Source organism: Salvelinus sp. IW2-2015, linkage group LG6.2 (assembly GCF_002910315.2).
Source record: "Salvelinus sp. IW2-2015 linkage group LG6.2, ASM291031v2, whole genome shotgun sequence".
NCBI classification, from domain to species: domain Eukaryota; kingdom Metazoa; phylum Chordata; class Actinopteri; order Salmoniformes; family Salmonidae; genus Salvelinus; species Salvelinus sp. IW2-2015.
In genome coordinates, this window is record NC_036846.1 from 15,788,993 (window position 1) to 15,805,796 (window position 16,804).

Sequence of the window (16,804 nt, forward strand, 5' to 3'; positions counted from 1 at the left end):
CATGTTATGGGTATGCTTGTAATCATTAAGGAATGGGGAGTTTTTCAGCATAAACATTTTTATTGAATGGAGCTAAGCACAGGCAATATCCTAGAGCAAAACCTGGTTCAGTCTGCTTTCCAATAGACACTGGGAGATGAATTCCCCTTTCAGCAAGACTATAACCTAAAACACAAGGCCAAATATACGCTGGAGTTGCTTCCAAAGAAGACAGGGAATGTTCCTGAGTGGCCGAGTTACAGTTTTGACTTACATCTACTGTATTTGAAAAAGTATGGCAAGACCTGAAAAGGGTTGTCTAGCAATGATCAACAACCAATTTGACAGAGTTTGAAGAATTTTGAGAAGAATAATAGGCAAATGTTGCACAATCCAGATGTGAAAAGTTTCTACAGATATACCCAGAAAGACTCACAGCTGTAATCACTGTCAAAGGTGCTTCTACAAAGTATTGACTCAGGGGTGTGAATGCTTATGTAAGGGAGATATYTCTGTATTTAATTTTCAATAAATGTGCAAAAMTRTCTAAAAACGTGTTTTCTCTTTGTCATTATGGGGTGTTGTGTGTAGATGTGTGAGAAAAAAATACATATTTAACCCATTTTGAATTCAGGCTGTAACACAACAAAATGTGGAATGAGTCAAGGCGTATGAATACTTTCTGAAGGCACTGTTGATAGGCTTAGCATCTTCCTAAATGGACTGAATTAAAATGGAATTGACCCCAACCCTTTTGTTGCAAACAACAACACATCGCTGTTCAGCACTGAGGTTCACACCAATATGGGAAAATAACAGCATGGGGAGTTTTGCCCATGAAAGCCCCATCTTTCCCCCCGCTGATACCCGGGGTATAACCCAAGAGATTGGTGGGTAAGCGAGAGGCATGGAGCCGGCTCCTACATCCTCACACCATCGATTTTCGGTCTGCATGTCCCAAGAGGCACATCAATCAAATTTCAAAGGATGGGAGCCAATCAGTATTATTTACTGGCCGTTTTCAAAGTCATTACGATCTTCCTTYCCCTACTCTCTGCGTCTCAGTGTGTCCGTGGGTGCTTGTGTTTTGCGTGTGTGCGCATGTATGAGTGTGTGTGCGTGTGTGATTCGTCCATTAAAAGTGTATGCGTGAACATGCAGTATATGTGTGTGTTTTTCAAATAACCTCATAAGGGCCTCTTTGACATTGACCAGGAGAGAGATCATCTTAAGTCCATTAACAGTGATTTGGAASAAGGCACCTTTAATCGTAAAATCACCCATTGGTGGTGGGGGAGCTTGATTCTATATTTTCCCAGCCGGTGAAGTTCTGTTTGCATCYCAAAGGGCACCCTATCCCCCTTGTAGTGCACTCCTTTTGACTATGGCCTGTAGGGCTCTGGTCAAAAGTAGTGCACTATATAGGGAATAGGGTGCCATTTGGGACTCCTCRAAGTGCACCTAAAGATCAGCGCTCTAACTGCTCGCAATATGATAGAAACGTAATAAAAATTTCCCATACAGAATGGTGCATTCATTCCAGAACCCATTTCCCACACAATCCTTGGGAGCCTTCGTATGTCAAAATTATTCCTGTCGTAACCTAATGGGGTTAGACCTAGTACTGTTACGATGACCGTATTACCGCCACACCTGCGGTCACGAGTCATGAGGGCAGTCAAATTCTACGTGACTGTTTAGTCACGGTAATTAGGCTTCTCCAACCTCTGAAGCTGCTGATGGTCATTAGTAGCCTACCAAACTTGCTAACTGCCTGGTACTAAGCACTCTATTGTCCCTCTAATCACTCTGACATCAATGCAAATGTAATTGAAAATCAAAGCAAACACTTCATGAGAGCCCATGTTGCTGCCCAACATTTCTATAGGCTATACAATTGCATGAAAACAATAGATATTCTGCCGGTTAAAGTAACTGGGATATTATTCCATCGACAGAGGTCGGATTGAATTGATTTGAGCGTTATTTTAAAGTTTCACGTGTGGCTCAGTTGGTAGAGCATGGCGCTTGCAACGCCAGGTTTGTGGGTTCAATTCCCACGGGGGGGACCAGGATGAATATGTATGAACTTTCCAATTTGTAAGTCGCTCTGGATAAGAGCGTCTGCTAAATGACTTAAATGTAAATGTAATGTAAATGTTTACCTAAAGGAGGAAACATATCTACTCCCAAATATTTCAAATGGGRAAAAATGTGGATTCCATAAGTAGAGATGGGGTGGCAGGTAGCACTTGCTTGGGAGCGATTGAGATAGTGGCTTGCAAAAGTATTCATCCCCTTGGCATTTTGTCTATTTTGTTGCCTTACAACCTGGAACTAAAAATGATTTTTATTTGGATTTCATGTAATGGACATAAACAAAATAGTCAAAATTGGTGAAGTGAAAAAATTTWAAAGTGGTGCATGCTGGTCAGATGAGACTAAAATTGAGCTTTTTGGCCATCAAGGAAAACGCTATGTCTGGCGCAAACCCAACACCTTTCATCACCCTTAGAATACACCATCCCCACAGTGAAGCATTGTGGTGGCAGCATCATGCTGTGGGGATGTTTTTCATCGACAAGGACTGGGAAATTGGTCAGAATTGAAGGAATGATGGATGGCGCTAAATACAGGGAAATTCTTGAGGGAAACCTGTTTCAGTCTTCCAGAGATTTGAGATGGGGATGGAGGTTCACCTTACAGCAGGACAATGACCCTAAGCATACTGCTAAAGCAACACTCAAGTGGTTTAAGAGGGAACATTTAAATGTCTTGGAATGGCCTAGTCAAAGCCCAGACCTCAATCCAATTGAGAATCTGTGGTATGCCTTAAAGATTTCTGTACACCAGCGGAACCCATCCAACTTAAAGGAGCTGGAGCAGTTTTGCCTTGAAGAATGGGCAAAACTCCCAGTGGCTACATGCACCAAGCTTATAGAGACATACCCCAAGAGACTTGCAGCTGTAACCGCTCTTGCTGCGGGTGATTCTCTGATCCACCTCTACGCAGACGACACCATTCTGTATACATCTGGCCCTTCTTTGGACACTGTGTTAACAACCTCCAAACAAGCTTCAATGCCATACAACTCTCCTTCCATGGCCTCAAACTGCTCTTAAGTGCTAGTAAAACTAAATGCATGCTCTTCAACCGATCGCTGCCCGCACCCGCCCGCCCGACTAGCATCACTACTCTGGACGGTTCTGACTCAGAATATGTGGACAACGACAAATACCTAGGTGTCTGGTTAGACCGTAAACTCTCCTTCCAGACTCATATTAAGCATCTCCAATCCAAAATTAAATCTAGAATCGGCTTCCTATTTCGCAACAAAGCCTCCTTCACTCATGCTGCCAAACATACCCTCGTAAAACTGACCATCCTTCCGATCCTCGACTTCGGCGATGTCATTTACAAAATAGCATCCAACACTCTACTCAGCAAATTGGATGCAGTCTATCACAGTGCCATCCGTTTTGTCACTAAAGCCCCATATACTACCCACCACTGCRACCTGTATGCTCTCGCTGTCTGGCCCTCGCTACATATCTGTCGCCAAACCCACTGGCTCCAGGTCATCTATAAGTCTTTGCTAGGTAAAGCCCGCGCCTTATCTCAGCTCACTGGTCACCATAGCAACACCCACCCGTAGCACGCGCTCCAGCAGGTATATTTCACTGGTCATCCCCAAAGCCAACACCTCTTTGGCCGCCTTTCCTTCCAGTTCTCTGCTGCCAATGACTGGAACGATTGCAAAAGTCACTGAAGCTGGAGACATATCTCCCTCACTAACTATAAGAATCACCTGTCAGAGCAGCTTACCGATCACTGCACCTGTACACAGCGCATCTGTAAATAGCCCACCCAACTACCAGATAATAGCCCACCCTACCTCCCATATTGTTTTAATTTTTTGGGTTMTTTTGCACCCCAGTATCTCTACTTGCACATCATCCTCTGCACATCTCTCACTCCAGTGTTAATGCTAAATTGTAATTATTTTGCCACTATGGCCTATTTATTGCCTTATCTCCCTAATCTTACTAAATTTGCATACTGTATATAGATTTGTATATCGTGTTATTGACTGTATGTTTGTTTGTTTATGTGTAACCTGGTGTTGTTGTTTTTGTCGCACTGCTTTGCTTGATCTTGGCCAGGTCGCAGTTGTAAATGAGAACTGGCCTACCTGGTTAAATAAAGGTTAAATAAAATAAAAAATAGCTGCAAAAGGTGGCTCTACAAAGTATTGACTTTGGGGGGGGGGGGGTGAATAGTTATGCATGCTCAAGTTCTGTTTTTTTGTCTAATTACTTGTTTGTTTCACAATAGAAAATATTATGCATCTTCAAAGTGGTAGGCATGTTGTGTAAATAAAATGATACAAACCCCCCCAAAAAATCTATTTTAATTCCAGGTTGTAAGGCAACAAAATAGGAAAAATACCAAGGCGGTGAATACTTTCTAGATATGGCAAAATATTGCCTGCGTATAATGAGATGAAGAGGCACGGGAACCTGTTCACCCAGCTTCGGTATGGGAGCCCATCGAACCCGCTGAGGCATGGGAGCCTACAAACCGACTGAGGCCTCCCAGGTAGCTCCGGCTCCAACACCCGGATCCGACATCACCCCCAACACAAAAACAAAAATACAAAAAAACACTCCCTAATGCTTCCCTTTGACGAGTCGTCATTCTGTAACGATGTACGCCGAAAGTCGGGAAGCAAGTTCAGGKAGTGAATACATTTAATWAATAAATGAACAAAACAAGAAACACCAACAGCGCACCAACATAGAACAGGAACAATGACGACTGGGGAAGAAACCAAAGGGGGTGACATATATAGGGCAGGTAATCAAGGAGGTGATGGAGTCCAGGTGAGGGTCATTATGCGCCTAACGCTTGTGACAGGTGTGCGCCCTAACGAGCAGCCTGGTGAACTAGAGGCCGGAGAGGGAGCACACGTGACATAAACGTTCTGATCTGTTGCATCAGACTTATTGCTTTWAAAAAATATATATTATATAGTGATTTTATTCATTTGGGATCTATCGCGTCCCACAAGTGTCCCGGAGTATGTTTAGAATATTTAATTGAGATACCTGAGAGAGCCATGTGAGTGAGAGGTGCTTCGGAGCACGGCGATTGGCAGCCGGGAAATTGGAGGTCTGCATCTCTCCCAAATCAACCTGTGTGAACTGCTGTATTAATAATTTCACAATAAAATACTAGTACATTTTTCTAATATCATAATGTTTCTTAAGACCTGCCTAAAGAAAAAAAAAGATTTCTTTGTGATGGTGTATATTGAATGGATTTAATTGAATGTTAAAATGTAGATGCGCCATTGTGGGTTATTTGGATTTATCGGGGCCCGTTAAATGGCCATAGCACTACACATATGGTCCTATATAGCTCAGTTGGTAGAGAATGGCGCTTACATCGCCAGGATAGTGGGTTCAATTCCCGGGACCACCCATAGATAAAATGTATGCATGCATGAATGTAAGTCGCTTAGGATAAAAGTGTGGGCAAAATGACATATGTTATGTTACATATGCACTAGCGCTGCACATATGCCTTTGATTCATGGGGAAGTTGMTGAAGTTGATGATCACTTGTGATTTATCAGGTCTTTGTTATGGCTGCAGTTATGAAGCTTATGAAAAAATCTTATTTTACTATTGCATGTTTTAGGTAATTTTTTAGCCATTGGTGATGCATCAGGTACTGTCTACTAATGTAGCCAGCTTTGGGGGAGTAACAAGTAATTTATAAACGTTTATAAAGTATATATAGTGCACACTTTAAGTTATGGGCTGCAAAGTAGTTGATTAATAATTAGTAAATGGTTTATAAGGAYCTACATTAATAATCAGCTGAGGTATTAGTAAGTGCTTTAACTCACATTTAAAAACTCAAACAATTAATAAATGAACCATTCATGACATACATAAATAGATTCATAAATTAGTGTATAAATGCTGAGTCAAACCATTAATCAACCATTAACAAATGCCTTATAAATAATCTGATGAGTTAACAAGTACTCCTTTATAGCTGATTTATAAGTACATGAGTAGTACATTATTCATAATTTACAAATTGTGAACATACTATAATCAAACACCTTATTCATTATTTTATAAATAATTCAGAAATAATGTTTATAAATGCATAAATTACTATTTAGAGATTGCTTATTGACATTTACAAATGAAGGAATAATRATGAATAAATGGGGATTAAACGCTTTACAACCTGTTTATAAATGGTTTATTAATATAACGTGTTAGAGAGATCCCCTTTATCCCAAGTCCTAAATATCCTAAGCCTTCCCGCAATACAACTGGTACCTATTTTTTATTGCATTTGACCGAGTGTATTAGATAACCTAAAAACTAAACAAACTTGTGATAGTTCCACATTTCATTGTCACTCCATTCACACACATCCTTAAACACGAACATACAAGACCGAGACGAAAAGCAAAGACAGACAGTCAACAGTGAAAAATGCACTTCACATAGATACAGCAGATTAGTTTAAAGTGGTGGTTGGAGAAAAAAAATCTAACCATTGCGCCACAGACAGTTGTTTCAAAGTAGGCCGGGGGAGTAGTTTTGGGGTGTTTGCGCTTTGTGCAACCTTTGACATTTCCCAGAATGCCCTAGCTGGAAAAGGAAGAGTGAGGGAAGGAACACAACAAACAAATCCGTGCGTGGCGACACATGACGAAAAGCAATTATAGCCCTCGTGTTGGTGACAAAGCCTTTCCTATAAAGTGCCATGAGACAGGATGTGATGTCATGCTCTATCAGCGTAGGCCTACAGGAATGGGGTACAAGCTCTACAATACAAGAGCTGGTGTACTACTCAGAAACCAGACTGAGATTTGAGTCACTGAGTTATTAAAGCAGGAGGGAAGCTCAAGAGTACTACTCTCAAGTCTGAGGTGCGACCAAAATTCAACCCCATTCCCTATATAGTGCACTACTTTTGGCCAGATCCCTATATTCATTCCTGTTTTTGAGATAAACAATATGTCTACAACCTAATCTAATCATTCAAATCAATCTAATAAGTCTGTGACCACATCAAGTAATAAAAAAAAACACACTTTGCGTTGCTATCACCACTGGTTGAAACAAGATAACACTATGTAACCTAATTGACAGGAGTCAGAGAAGTAATCAGACAAGTTCTAGCTCAGTGTAGGAGTCTGTCAGAGAGTACACCAGCTCTGGTTCAGTTGGTGGGGGAAGATGCCAGATGAGAATTACACAGCCAGGAGTGGAGGCGGTGCTGTACAGTGCAGTACATGTGCAGGGAAAGGGTTAAACTACGGACACAGCATTGGTTGGGTTACCATGGTTAGCACCCGGCCACCGAGAGACAGGACTGCATGGACTTTGATCACCTGCAACATGACCAAGTAAACAGAAGAAAAAGAAAGGGAGGAGAAAGAGAAAAAGAGAACGATGTCAGACATGAGTCTTTTCAGGAGTTTGGCACCAATTATCCACTCTGAAAAGTCTGGTTGTTGGCACAACACCTCAGCACACACTCTCACTGTACAAACATGCTCACTCACACAGAGAGAGAAGGCACTTGAGAAGGAAAATACATTGTGTTGGTTTGGGCTGTTGGCAATCATGTCAGTCTTGATGGACCATGTTAGAGTAGAAGAGATATTGCAGACGGAGGGAAGATGAAACATAACACTGTGTGTGTGTGTGTGTGTGTGTGTGTGTGTGTGTGTGTGTGTGTGTGTGTGTGTGTGTGTGTGTGTGTGTGTGTATGTTCTCCTCTACATGGCTAGCTGTCTGCCAGTGAGTGCAGACCAAGCTAGGAGAACGATTCAGGAGTGTGTGTTGTGAGTTGTGACACCCTGTTTCATTAACCTGGTCTTATTGGACAAACCTTGACATGGACCCTGGTAGGGAGACGTGACTGGCCAAGAAAAGAGGGAGGAGAGACAATGTGGGAAATTAACAGGTCTGGCAACATATCTCTGACATTTGACATAGTGCCAGTTAATTTAGGACGATTCGTTCTGCCATGGTGTGCATATGCTGGTATGTTTGTCGTTGAGGTTGTTGATAAGGAAGAAAAAGCTGTTGCTGTACAGGGCCTAAACCTCTGTGTATACTCACTCCATCTGATCATACTAAACGATGCTAACCCTCATGAGGCCCGATGAGCAGATTAGCATCAGGAATATCACAGTACTCGTCCACCACAGAGAGAGCAGCACCTGTGGCTCCTCTATACAGACAGGGCTCTGTCTCTCCACCTGCATATCAATGTAACCTCTACCAGGTGGCACCTTACCATCCCCCTGGGCACAGGCCATTCATCATGGCAGGATGGAATATGTTAACATTAGGATTATGCTAAATCCCCTCCACCGCTGGAGCCTGTAGCCCATAGACCCTGCTCACATCCCATTTCTATTGTAATCAGAGCCTTATGAATGACAATGTGACAATGAATGTGTAATGAAGTGCACCGGGGATAGTACAAGTGTGTGTGCAGTGTGTGTGTGTGTGTAGTGTTTGTAGTGACACACACATACAGAAGAACATGAGTGTACACACACAGACATGTGTACGCCCTCGGCATATACCGGACTTGGTCCGGCAACACTCCTTTCATATTAAGAACTATGGTTGAGACTAAGGGAGGAGGTTACTTCAACAGAGGCGTGGGGACCTTACCATTGCGCGGGGTTCGTTTTCGGCGGTCGCGGAAGGCTGCTCCGGACTGCAGGGCTTCCATTAGGCTGTCCATCACACCTGTTTCATTCTCTCCTCCCTCTGTAGGACAGGACAGACAGGGAATATGGTTAGAGGATATGCACACTCACTGAAAAAAATACACACACAAGCACATACATACAGTACCAGTCAAAAGATTGGACACAACCACTCATTCAAGGGGTTTTCTTTATTTTTTACTATTTTCTACATTGTAGAATAATAGTGAAGACATTCAAATGATGAAATAACACATATGGAATCATGTAGTAACCAAAAAAGGGTTAAACAAATCAAAATATATTTTATATTTGAGATTCTTCAAAGTAGCAATGATGACAGCTTTGCACACTCTTGGCATTTTCGCAACCAACTTCATGAGATTGTCACCTGGAATACATTTCAATTAACAGGTGTGCCTTGTTAAAAGTACCTTTTTGGAATTTCTTTCCTTCTTAATAATGCATTTGAGCCAATCAGTTCTGTAAGGTAGGGGTGGTATACAGAAGATAGCCCTATTTTGTAAAAGACCAAGTCCATATTATGGCAAGAACAGCTCAAATAAGCAAAGCGAAAAGACAGTCCATCATTACTTTAAGACATGAAGGTCAGTCAATGCGGACAATTTCAAGAACTTTGAAAGTTTCTTTAAGTGCAGTCGCAAAAACCATCAAGCGCAAAGATGAAACTGTCTCTCATGAGGACCGCCACAGGAAAGGAAGATCCAGAGTTACCTATGCTGCAGAGGATAAGTTCATTAGAGTTGATTGCACCTCAGATTGCAGCCCAAATAAATGCTTCACAGAGTTCAAGTAACAGACACATCTCAACATTAACTGTTCAGAGGAGACTGTGTGGATCAGGCCTTCATGGTCGAATTGCTGCAAAGAAACCACTACTAAAGGACACCAATAAGAAGAAGATACTTGATTGGGGAAGGAAACACGAGCAATGGACATTAGACCGGTGGAAATCTGCCCTTTGGTCTGATGAGTCCAAATTAGAAATGTTTGGTTCCAACCGCCTTGTCTTTGTGAGATGCAGAGTAGGTGAATGGATGATTTCCGCATGTGTTGTTCCCACCGTGAAGCATGGAGGAGGTGTGATGTTGTGGGGGTGCTTTGCTGGTGACACTGTATGCGATTTATTTAGAATTCAAGGCACACTTAACCAGYAATACTACCACAGCATTCTGCAGCAACCATCCCATCTGGTTTCCACTTAGTGGGAATATCATTTGTTTTTCAACAGGACAATGACCCAAAACAACTCCAGGCTGTGTAAGGGATATTTGACCAAGATGTGCTGCATCAGACGACCTGGCCTCCACAATCACCCGACCTCAATCCAATTGAGATGGTTTGGGATGAGTTGGACCGCAGAGTGAAGGAAAAGCAGCCAACAAGTGCTCAGCATATGTGGGAAATCCTTCAAGACTGTTGGAAAAGCATTGGAGGTGAAGCTGGTACAGAGAATGCCAAGCTGTCATCAAGGCAAAGGGTGGCTACTTTAAAGAATCTAAAATATATTTCATGATTTGATTTGTTTAACACTTTTCTGGTTCCTACATGATTCTATATGTGTTATGTTATAGTTGAGGTCTTCACTATTATTCTACAATGTAGAACATAGTAAAAATAAAGAAAAACCCTTGAATGAGTAGGTGTGTCCAAACTTTTGACTGGTACTGTATATAAACTCAGCAAAAAAAGAAACGTCCTCTCACTGTCAACTGCGTTTATTTTCAGCAAACTTAACATGTGTAAATATTTGTATGAACATAACAAGATTCAACAACTGAAACAAAAACTGAACAAGTTCCACAGACATGTGACTAACAGAAATGGAATAATGTGTCCCTGAACAAAGGGGGGTCAAAATCAAAAGTATCAGTCAGTATATGTTGGGCMCACCAGCTGCATTAAGTACTGCAGTGCATCTCCTCCTCATGGACTGCACCAGATTTGCCAGTTCTTGCTGTGAGATGTTACCCCACTCTTTCACCAAGGCACCTGCAAGTTCCTGGACATTTCTGGAGGGAATGGCCCTAGCCCTCACCCTCTGATCCAACAGGTCCCAGACGTGCTCAATGGGATTGAGATCCGGGCTCTTCACTGGCCATGGCAGAAAACTGACATTCCTGTCTTGCAGGAAATCACTCACAGAACGAGCAGTATGGCTGGTGGCATACCACGAGGGAGGAGGATGTCTTCCCAGTAACGCACAGCGTTGAGATTGCCTGCAATGACAACAAGCTCAGTCCGGTGATGCTGTGACACACCGCCCCAGACCATGACGGACCCTCCACCTCCAAATCGATCCCGCTCCAGAGTACAGGCCTCGGTGTAACGCTCATTTCTTCAACGATAAACGCAAATCCGACCATCACTCCTGGTGAGACAAAACTGTGACTCGTCAGTGAAGAGCACATTTTGCCAGTCCTGTCTGGTCCAGCGACGGTGGGTTTGTGCCCATAGGCGACGTTGTTGCCGGTGACGTCTGGTGAGGACAAGCCTAACAACAGGCCTACAAGCCCTCAGTCCAGCCTCTTTCAGCCTATTGTGGACAGTCTGAGCACTGATTGAGGGATTGTGCGTTCCTGGTGTAACTCGGGCAGTTGTTGTTGCCATCCTGTACCTGTCCCGCAGTTGTGATGTTCCGACTCTTTTCTCGGTATATATCAAAGATGTTGCTGTTGCTGCGGGCGATTCCMTGATCCACCTCTACGCAGACGACACCATTCTGTATACTTCTGGCCCTTCCTTGGACACTGTGCTATCTAACCTCCAAACGAGCTTCAATGCCATACAACACTCCTTCCGTGGCCTCCAACTGCTCTTAAACGCTAGTAAAACCAAATGCATGCTTTTCAACCRTTYGCTGCCTGCMYSCRCCYGCCCGACTAGCATCACCACCCTGRACGGTTCCGACCTAGAATATGTGGACATCTATAAATACCTAGGTGTCTGGCTAGACTGTAAACTCTCCTTCCAGACTCATATTAAACATCTCCAATCCAAAATTAAATCAAGAATCGGCTTTCTATTTCGCAACAAAGCCTCCTTCACTCACGCTGCCAAACTTACCCTAGTAAAACTGACTATCCTACCGATCCTCGACTTCGGCGATGTCATCTACAAAATAGCTACCAATACTCTACTCCAGAGTATAGCGCACCCACCACTGCGACCTGTATGCTCTAGTCGGCTGGCCCTCGCTACATATTCGGCGCCAGACCCACTGGCTCCAGGTCATCTATAAGTCCATGCTAGGTAAAGCTCCGCCTTATCTCAGTTCACTGGTCACCATAGCAACACCCACCCGTASCACGCGCTCCAGCAGGTATATTTCACTGATCATCCCAAAAGCCAACACCTCATCTGGCCACCTTTCCTTCCAGTTCTCTGCTGCCTGTGACTGGAACGAATTGCAAAAATCGCTGAAGTTGGAGACTTTTATTTCCCTCACCAACTTTAAACATCTGCTATCTGAGCAGCTAACCGATCGCTGCAGCTGTACATAGTCCATCTGTAAACAGCCCACCCAATTTACCTACATCATCCCCTTACTGTTTTTATTTATTTACTTTTCTGCTCTTTTGCACACCAGTATCTCTWCTTGCACATGATCATCTGATGATTTATCACTCCAGTGTTAATCTGCTAAATTGTAATTATTCGCTCCTATGGCCTATTTATTGCCTACCTCCTCATGCATTTTGCGCACAATGTATATAGACTCATTTTTTCCCCCTACTGTGTATTTGACTTGTTTATTGTTTACTCCATGTGTAACTCTGTGTTGTTGTCTGTTCATACTGCTATGCTTTATCTTGGCCAGGTTGCAGTTGTAAATGAGAACTTGTTCTCAACTAGCCTACCTGGTTAAATAAAGATAAAATAAAAAATAAATAAATAAAAATGTACCAATCCTGTGCAGGTGTTGTTACACGTGGTCTGCAACTGCGAGGACGATCAGCTGTCCGTCCTGTCTCCCTGTAGCGCTTTCTTAAGCGTCTCTTAGTACAGACGTTGCAATTTATTGCCCTGGCCACATCTGCAGTCCTCATTTCTCCTTGCAGCATGCCTAAGGCACGTTCACGCAGATTAGCAGGGACCCTGGGCATCTTTCGTTTGGTGTTTTTCAGAGTCAGTATAAAGGCCTCTTTAGTGTCCTAAGTTTTCATAACTGTGACCTTAATTGCCTACCGTCTGTAAGCTGTTAGTCTTAACAACCATTCCACAGGTGCATGTTCATTAATTGTTTATGGTTCATTGAACAAGCATGGGAAACAGTGTTTAAACCCTTTACAATGAAGATCTGTGACGTTATTTGGATTTTTACGAATTATCTCTGAAAGACAGGGTCCTGAAAAAGGGACGTTTCTTTACACATACACATACATACAGTGCATTTGGAAACTATTCAGACCCCTTGACTTTTTCCACATTTTGTTACGTTACAGCCTTTTCCCTCATCAATCTACACACAATACCCCATGATGATTAAGAATGTCCCGTCTTGTGTCCCGACTCCCGACAGATCTAAAACAGCAAAAATGTATTTCAGCCTCATAGCAAAATGTGTAAAATAGTATGAGATGAGCTATAATACTGCAAATTTTACTGATAAAGTGAGTGTGTTTGCGTGTGTCCGTGCATGTACTTTGTTTGTATGGATGCGTTCACGTGCGCTTACATATGTTGTAGAAATAATTCAATGTCAGAGGCCCAGGGCAGTCAAATGTCTCAGAGGGAGTTTTAGGACCCTGCGCCTCGACCCGCTCCACTAGTCCTCTCAACAGCCCCAGAGACACCAGAGCTATACACACAGGCCCACTTCATTGTCTGCTACCCCCTCCTCAATCCTCCCCTCTTCCTTCCCCTATGGTGACACTTAACTTGTGTGTCTCCTCCCCCTTCATCTTCTCCCACGGCTAGAGGACAATAAGTCACACACGTAAGTACTCATGCAAGCACACAAACACAAACAACACACACACACACAACACACACACCACACACACACACACACACACACACACACACACACACACACACACAACACACACACACACACACACACACACAACACCACACAACACACACAGGTACCTTGATGGGGAGAGGAAGCGAATTATGATGTGTGTGAAGTTAACAAATCCGGCAGAGAGCCAGGGCCCTTGTTATCCCCCTAATTAAAACATGTAATAGTGCACCCTAGTAAATACATTACAGAGACAGAGGGAGGAGGGAGGTAGAGAGAGAGGGAGGTAGAGAGAGAGAGATAGAGAGAGGAGGGGAGGAGGGAGCGAGAGCAGGAGACAGAGAGACAGAGAGAGACAGCAGCCTGGGATGCAGCGTTTACTGTAACATTTGGCAAGAGCTCCAGGGCCCAGGTGACACCTGATAACCAGGGATGAGGGAGGGAGGTAGGGATGACAGGTACGCTAGCTCTCAATGGAGGTGGAGGACAGGTACGCTAGCTCTCAATGGAGGTAGCGAGGAAGGTACGTAGCTCTCAATGGAGGTAGGGAGACAGGTACGCTAAGCTCTCAATGGGAGGTAGGGAGGACGTACCTAGTCTCAGGGAGGTAGGGAGGACAGTAGCGCGTAGGTACGTCATAGCTCTCAATGGAGGTAGGGAGACAGGTACGCTAGCTCTCAATGGGAGGTAGGATGACAGGTACGCTAGCTCTCAATGGAGGTAGGGAGACAGGACGCCTAGCTCTCATGGGAGGTAGGGTACAGGTACGCTAGCTCTCCATATTGGGACGGTAGGGAGGACAGGTACGCGTAGCTCTCAATGGGAGTAGATGGACAGGACTAGCTCTCAATGGGGAGGTAGGAGGACAAGTAACAATAGCTCTCAATGGGATGTAGGGAGGACAGGTACATGTAGTGCCATGTCAGCTGCCTCAGGTTTTTAAGAAGGTGCCTATAGTGTGGAGTGTAAAAGCCCAGCCATGTTCCACTCTTCCCCTTCCTTGATAAGATCATTAGAGGACCCCAGGGCTGTCTCCTGAGGTGCATGACAAGGTGTTACATTGCTGGAGAGAGTTTTGTCCCATCTTAACCCATTTTGGAAAGCAATTTCCTTCGAATGGTGTATCTCTTCCTCTCAAGACAGATCCTCCTGCATAAAGGTTAGCTTTTCTGTATATCCCCAGCGCACAATCGACGAGACTTACTAATTGAGAAAAGACAGAATATATTTGCCGTGGGTTTTTACAGCTCAAAATGAGACAGGTGGAGCTGGAACAAGAACAGGGCAAAAAACAGTACTCTTCTAAGTGGGCGATGTGTCAGATGAAGAGAAAAGTTTGCTGTGGGGATTTAGACGTAAGAGATTCTCAAATAATCTAAAATGCACAAGTTTTTAATTTACATTTTTGTTGAAACATTTTATTTAATGTATGGAGGGGAAGCGTTCAGAGAACAGTTGGAGATGTTACGAGATTCTCAGAAGCCAGGGCCTCGTCTCTGAGCTTCCTTCATCAGCGCCGAGGTCTAGCCGGTCCAATAGGACATTGTTAATGGAACGCTAGCAGGTCACTGGGGAGCATGTTTCCCATTTTAGTCATTTTGCTTCTTTGTGTCTGCGATCCTCTCTCTTGAACCCAGTCTACTCAGCCCAGCTCCCAAGCCTTGGTCATTATGGATGATGAATTGGGCTACAGTTAAGCAAAAACTAGGACAAATTGATCAAAGTTGTCAAGTGCCCCCTGTGATGTCTAGGTCTCTGAGAAGAGGGAAACTGAAGCAAGAGCTGTCCAAAAGTTTTCCAGGAGCCAAGGTGCAGTAGATAAATGTTTACCTGCCCGGACTTAACGTGTTGCATTCGTGTCCAACTCACAAGACTTGGTTGGCCTAGATATGGAAAAACATTAAAGAGGGAGCCAGTGCTGTTCTCGGAGTCATAGCTGTTAGATACAGATCGGCCAACTCGTTTCTACAGGGAAAAGCAGGTGAAATGCATGTCCCGCTTTAAACCAATAAGCAAGACTAACAAAGGTATAGACTAGCCAATTTGAAGATAAGCGCTAGCTACTTGGGCTTTGTTTTGTTTAGTTCTATTCCGAGCCGGTCTAATTAAGCTTAATTTAATCTAGGCTGCCTTTAAACACAGCACACAGAAAGAGAGAACAGACACTTTGGTTTTCAAAGTAGCCCCTGGGAAGGCCTCAGGAAGAGGGAATGAGACCAGCAAGTCAAGAGAAGAAATTAGCGCAAATTAAGAGTTTGTTTGTGGCGAATTTACATAAGATGAGTTTCTATTCTTGGCTCTCTTTTCTTCTTTTGGTTGTGTTTATTTCTCACTGGGAGGTTGTGTTGCTCAGAGAACGACAAAAAAGAAAATACTGGCTTTTCTCTGGTAATATATGAGAATATGTGGCATTTCCTCAAATTAATTATGTCGCCGTGTCAACTTGTTCTGTTGATAAATTCAATTTTCCCGACTGTCATTTCTCTTTGAACGTTAGGACGGGAAAAACAAAAGATTGATCACAGCTCGCTGAAAGTGCTGCCAAAAGCAACTGTCATCTCTAGATTCCGGCCAGCGCAAACATTTCTTCTCTGCCATGATGCCCAGAAGCGAAATAAGAAGCCCCGGCCCTTCTTGCCGTAAACATTACCCACAAGCCAGTTCAGCCACGTATGCAAAGATGGATGGCGTAGTCCGGCGCGCTACAATAAGTCACCCTAATGATCCCAGTTTAAAATAATGTCTGTTCTGGACCACAATGATGAAGAGAGGGCCTACTGACTCATTAGTATGAGGCTAAAGATAGATGACCCAGATATAGGGCCAAATGCTGCTTCATCTTCATCTGAATCGTTCTGTTTGAGACATGTGCTGTCCTGTACTGCGCTGTTTACAGACACAGACAGTGGCCTATCCCAGAACTCTGGTGCTCTCTCCTCTAGCATCCTCTCTCCTCTCCCCTTCCCTCTCCTCTACCAATGCCGCTCCCCTTCCCCCACTCCTCTCCCTTTCCCTCTCCTCTTCCCCCTCTTCTACCATCTCCTCTCCTCTTCCCTCTCCCCTTCCCTCTCTT

The 16,804-nt window shown here is 43.7% G+C and overlaps 1 protein-coding gene across 1 annotated transcript in view; it reads right to left on the reverse strand.

The window, feature by feature from the left end:
* diaph2 (diaphanous-related formin 2) overlaps positions 1-16,804 on the reverse strand; it is a 717,635-nt gene that overhangs the window by 65,912 nt on the left and 634,919 nt on the right. The window contains 2 exon segments of the mRNA XM_023990279.2: positions 7,356-7,406; positions 8,707-8,805. Coding sequence (XP_023846047.1) covers positions 7,356-7,406; positions 8,707-8,805 — 150 coding nt within the window.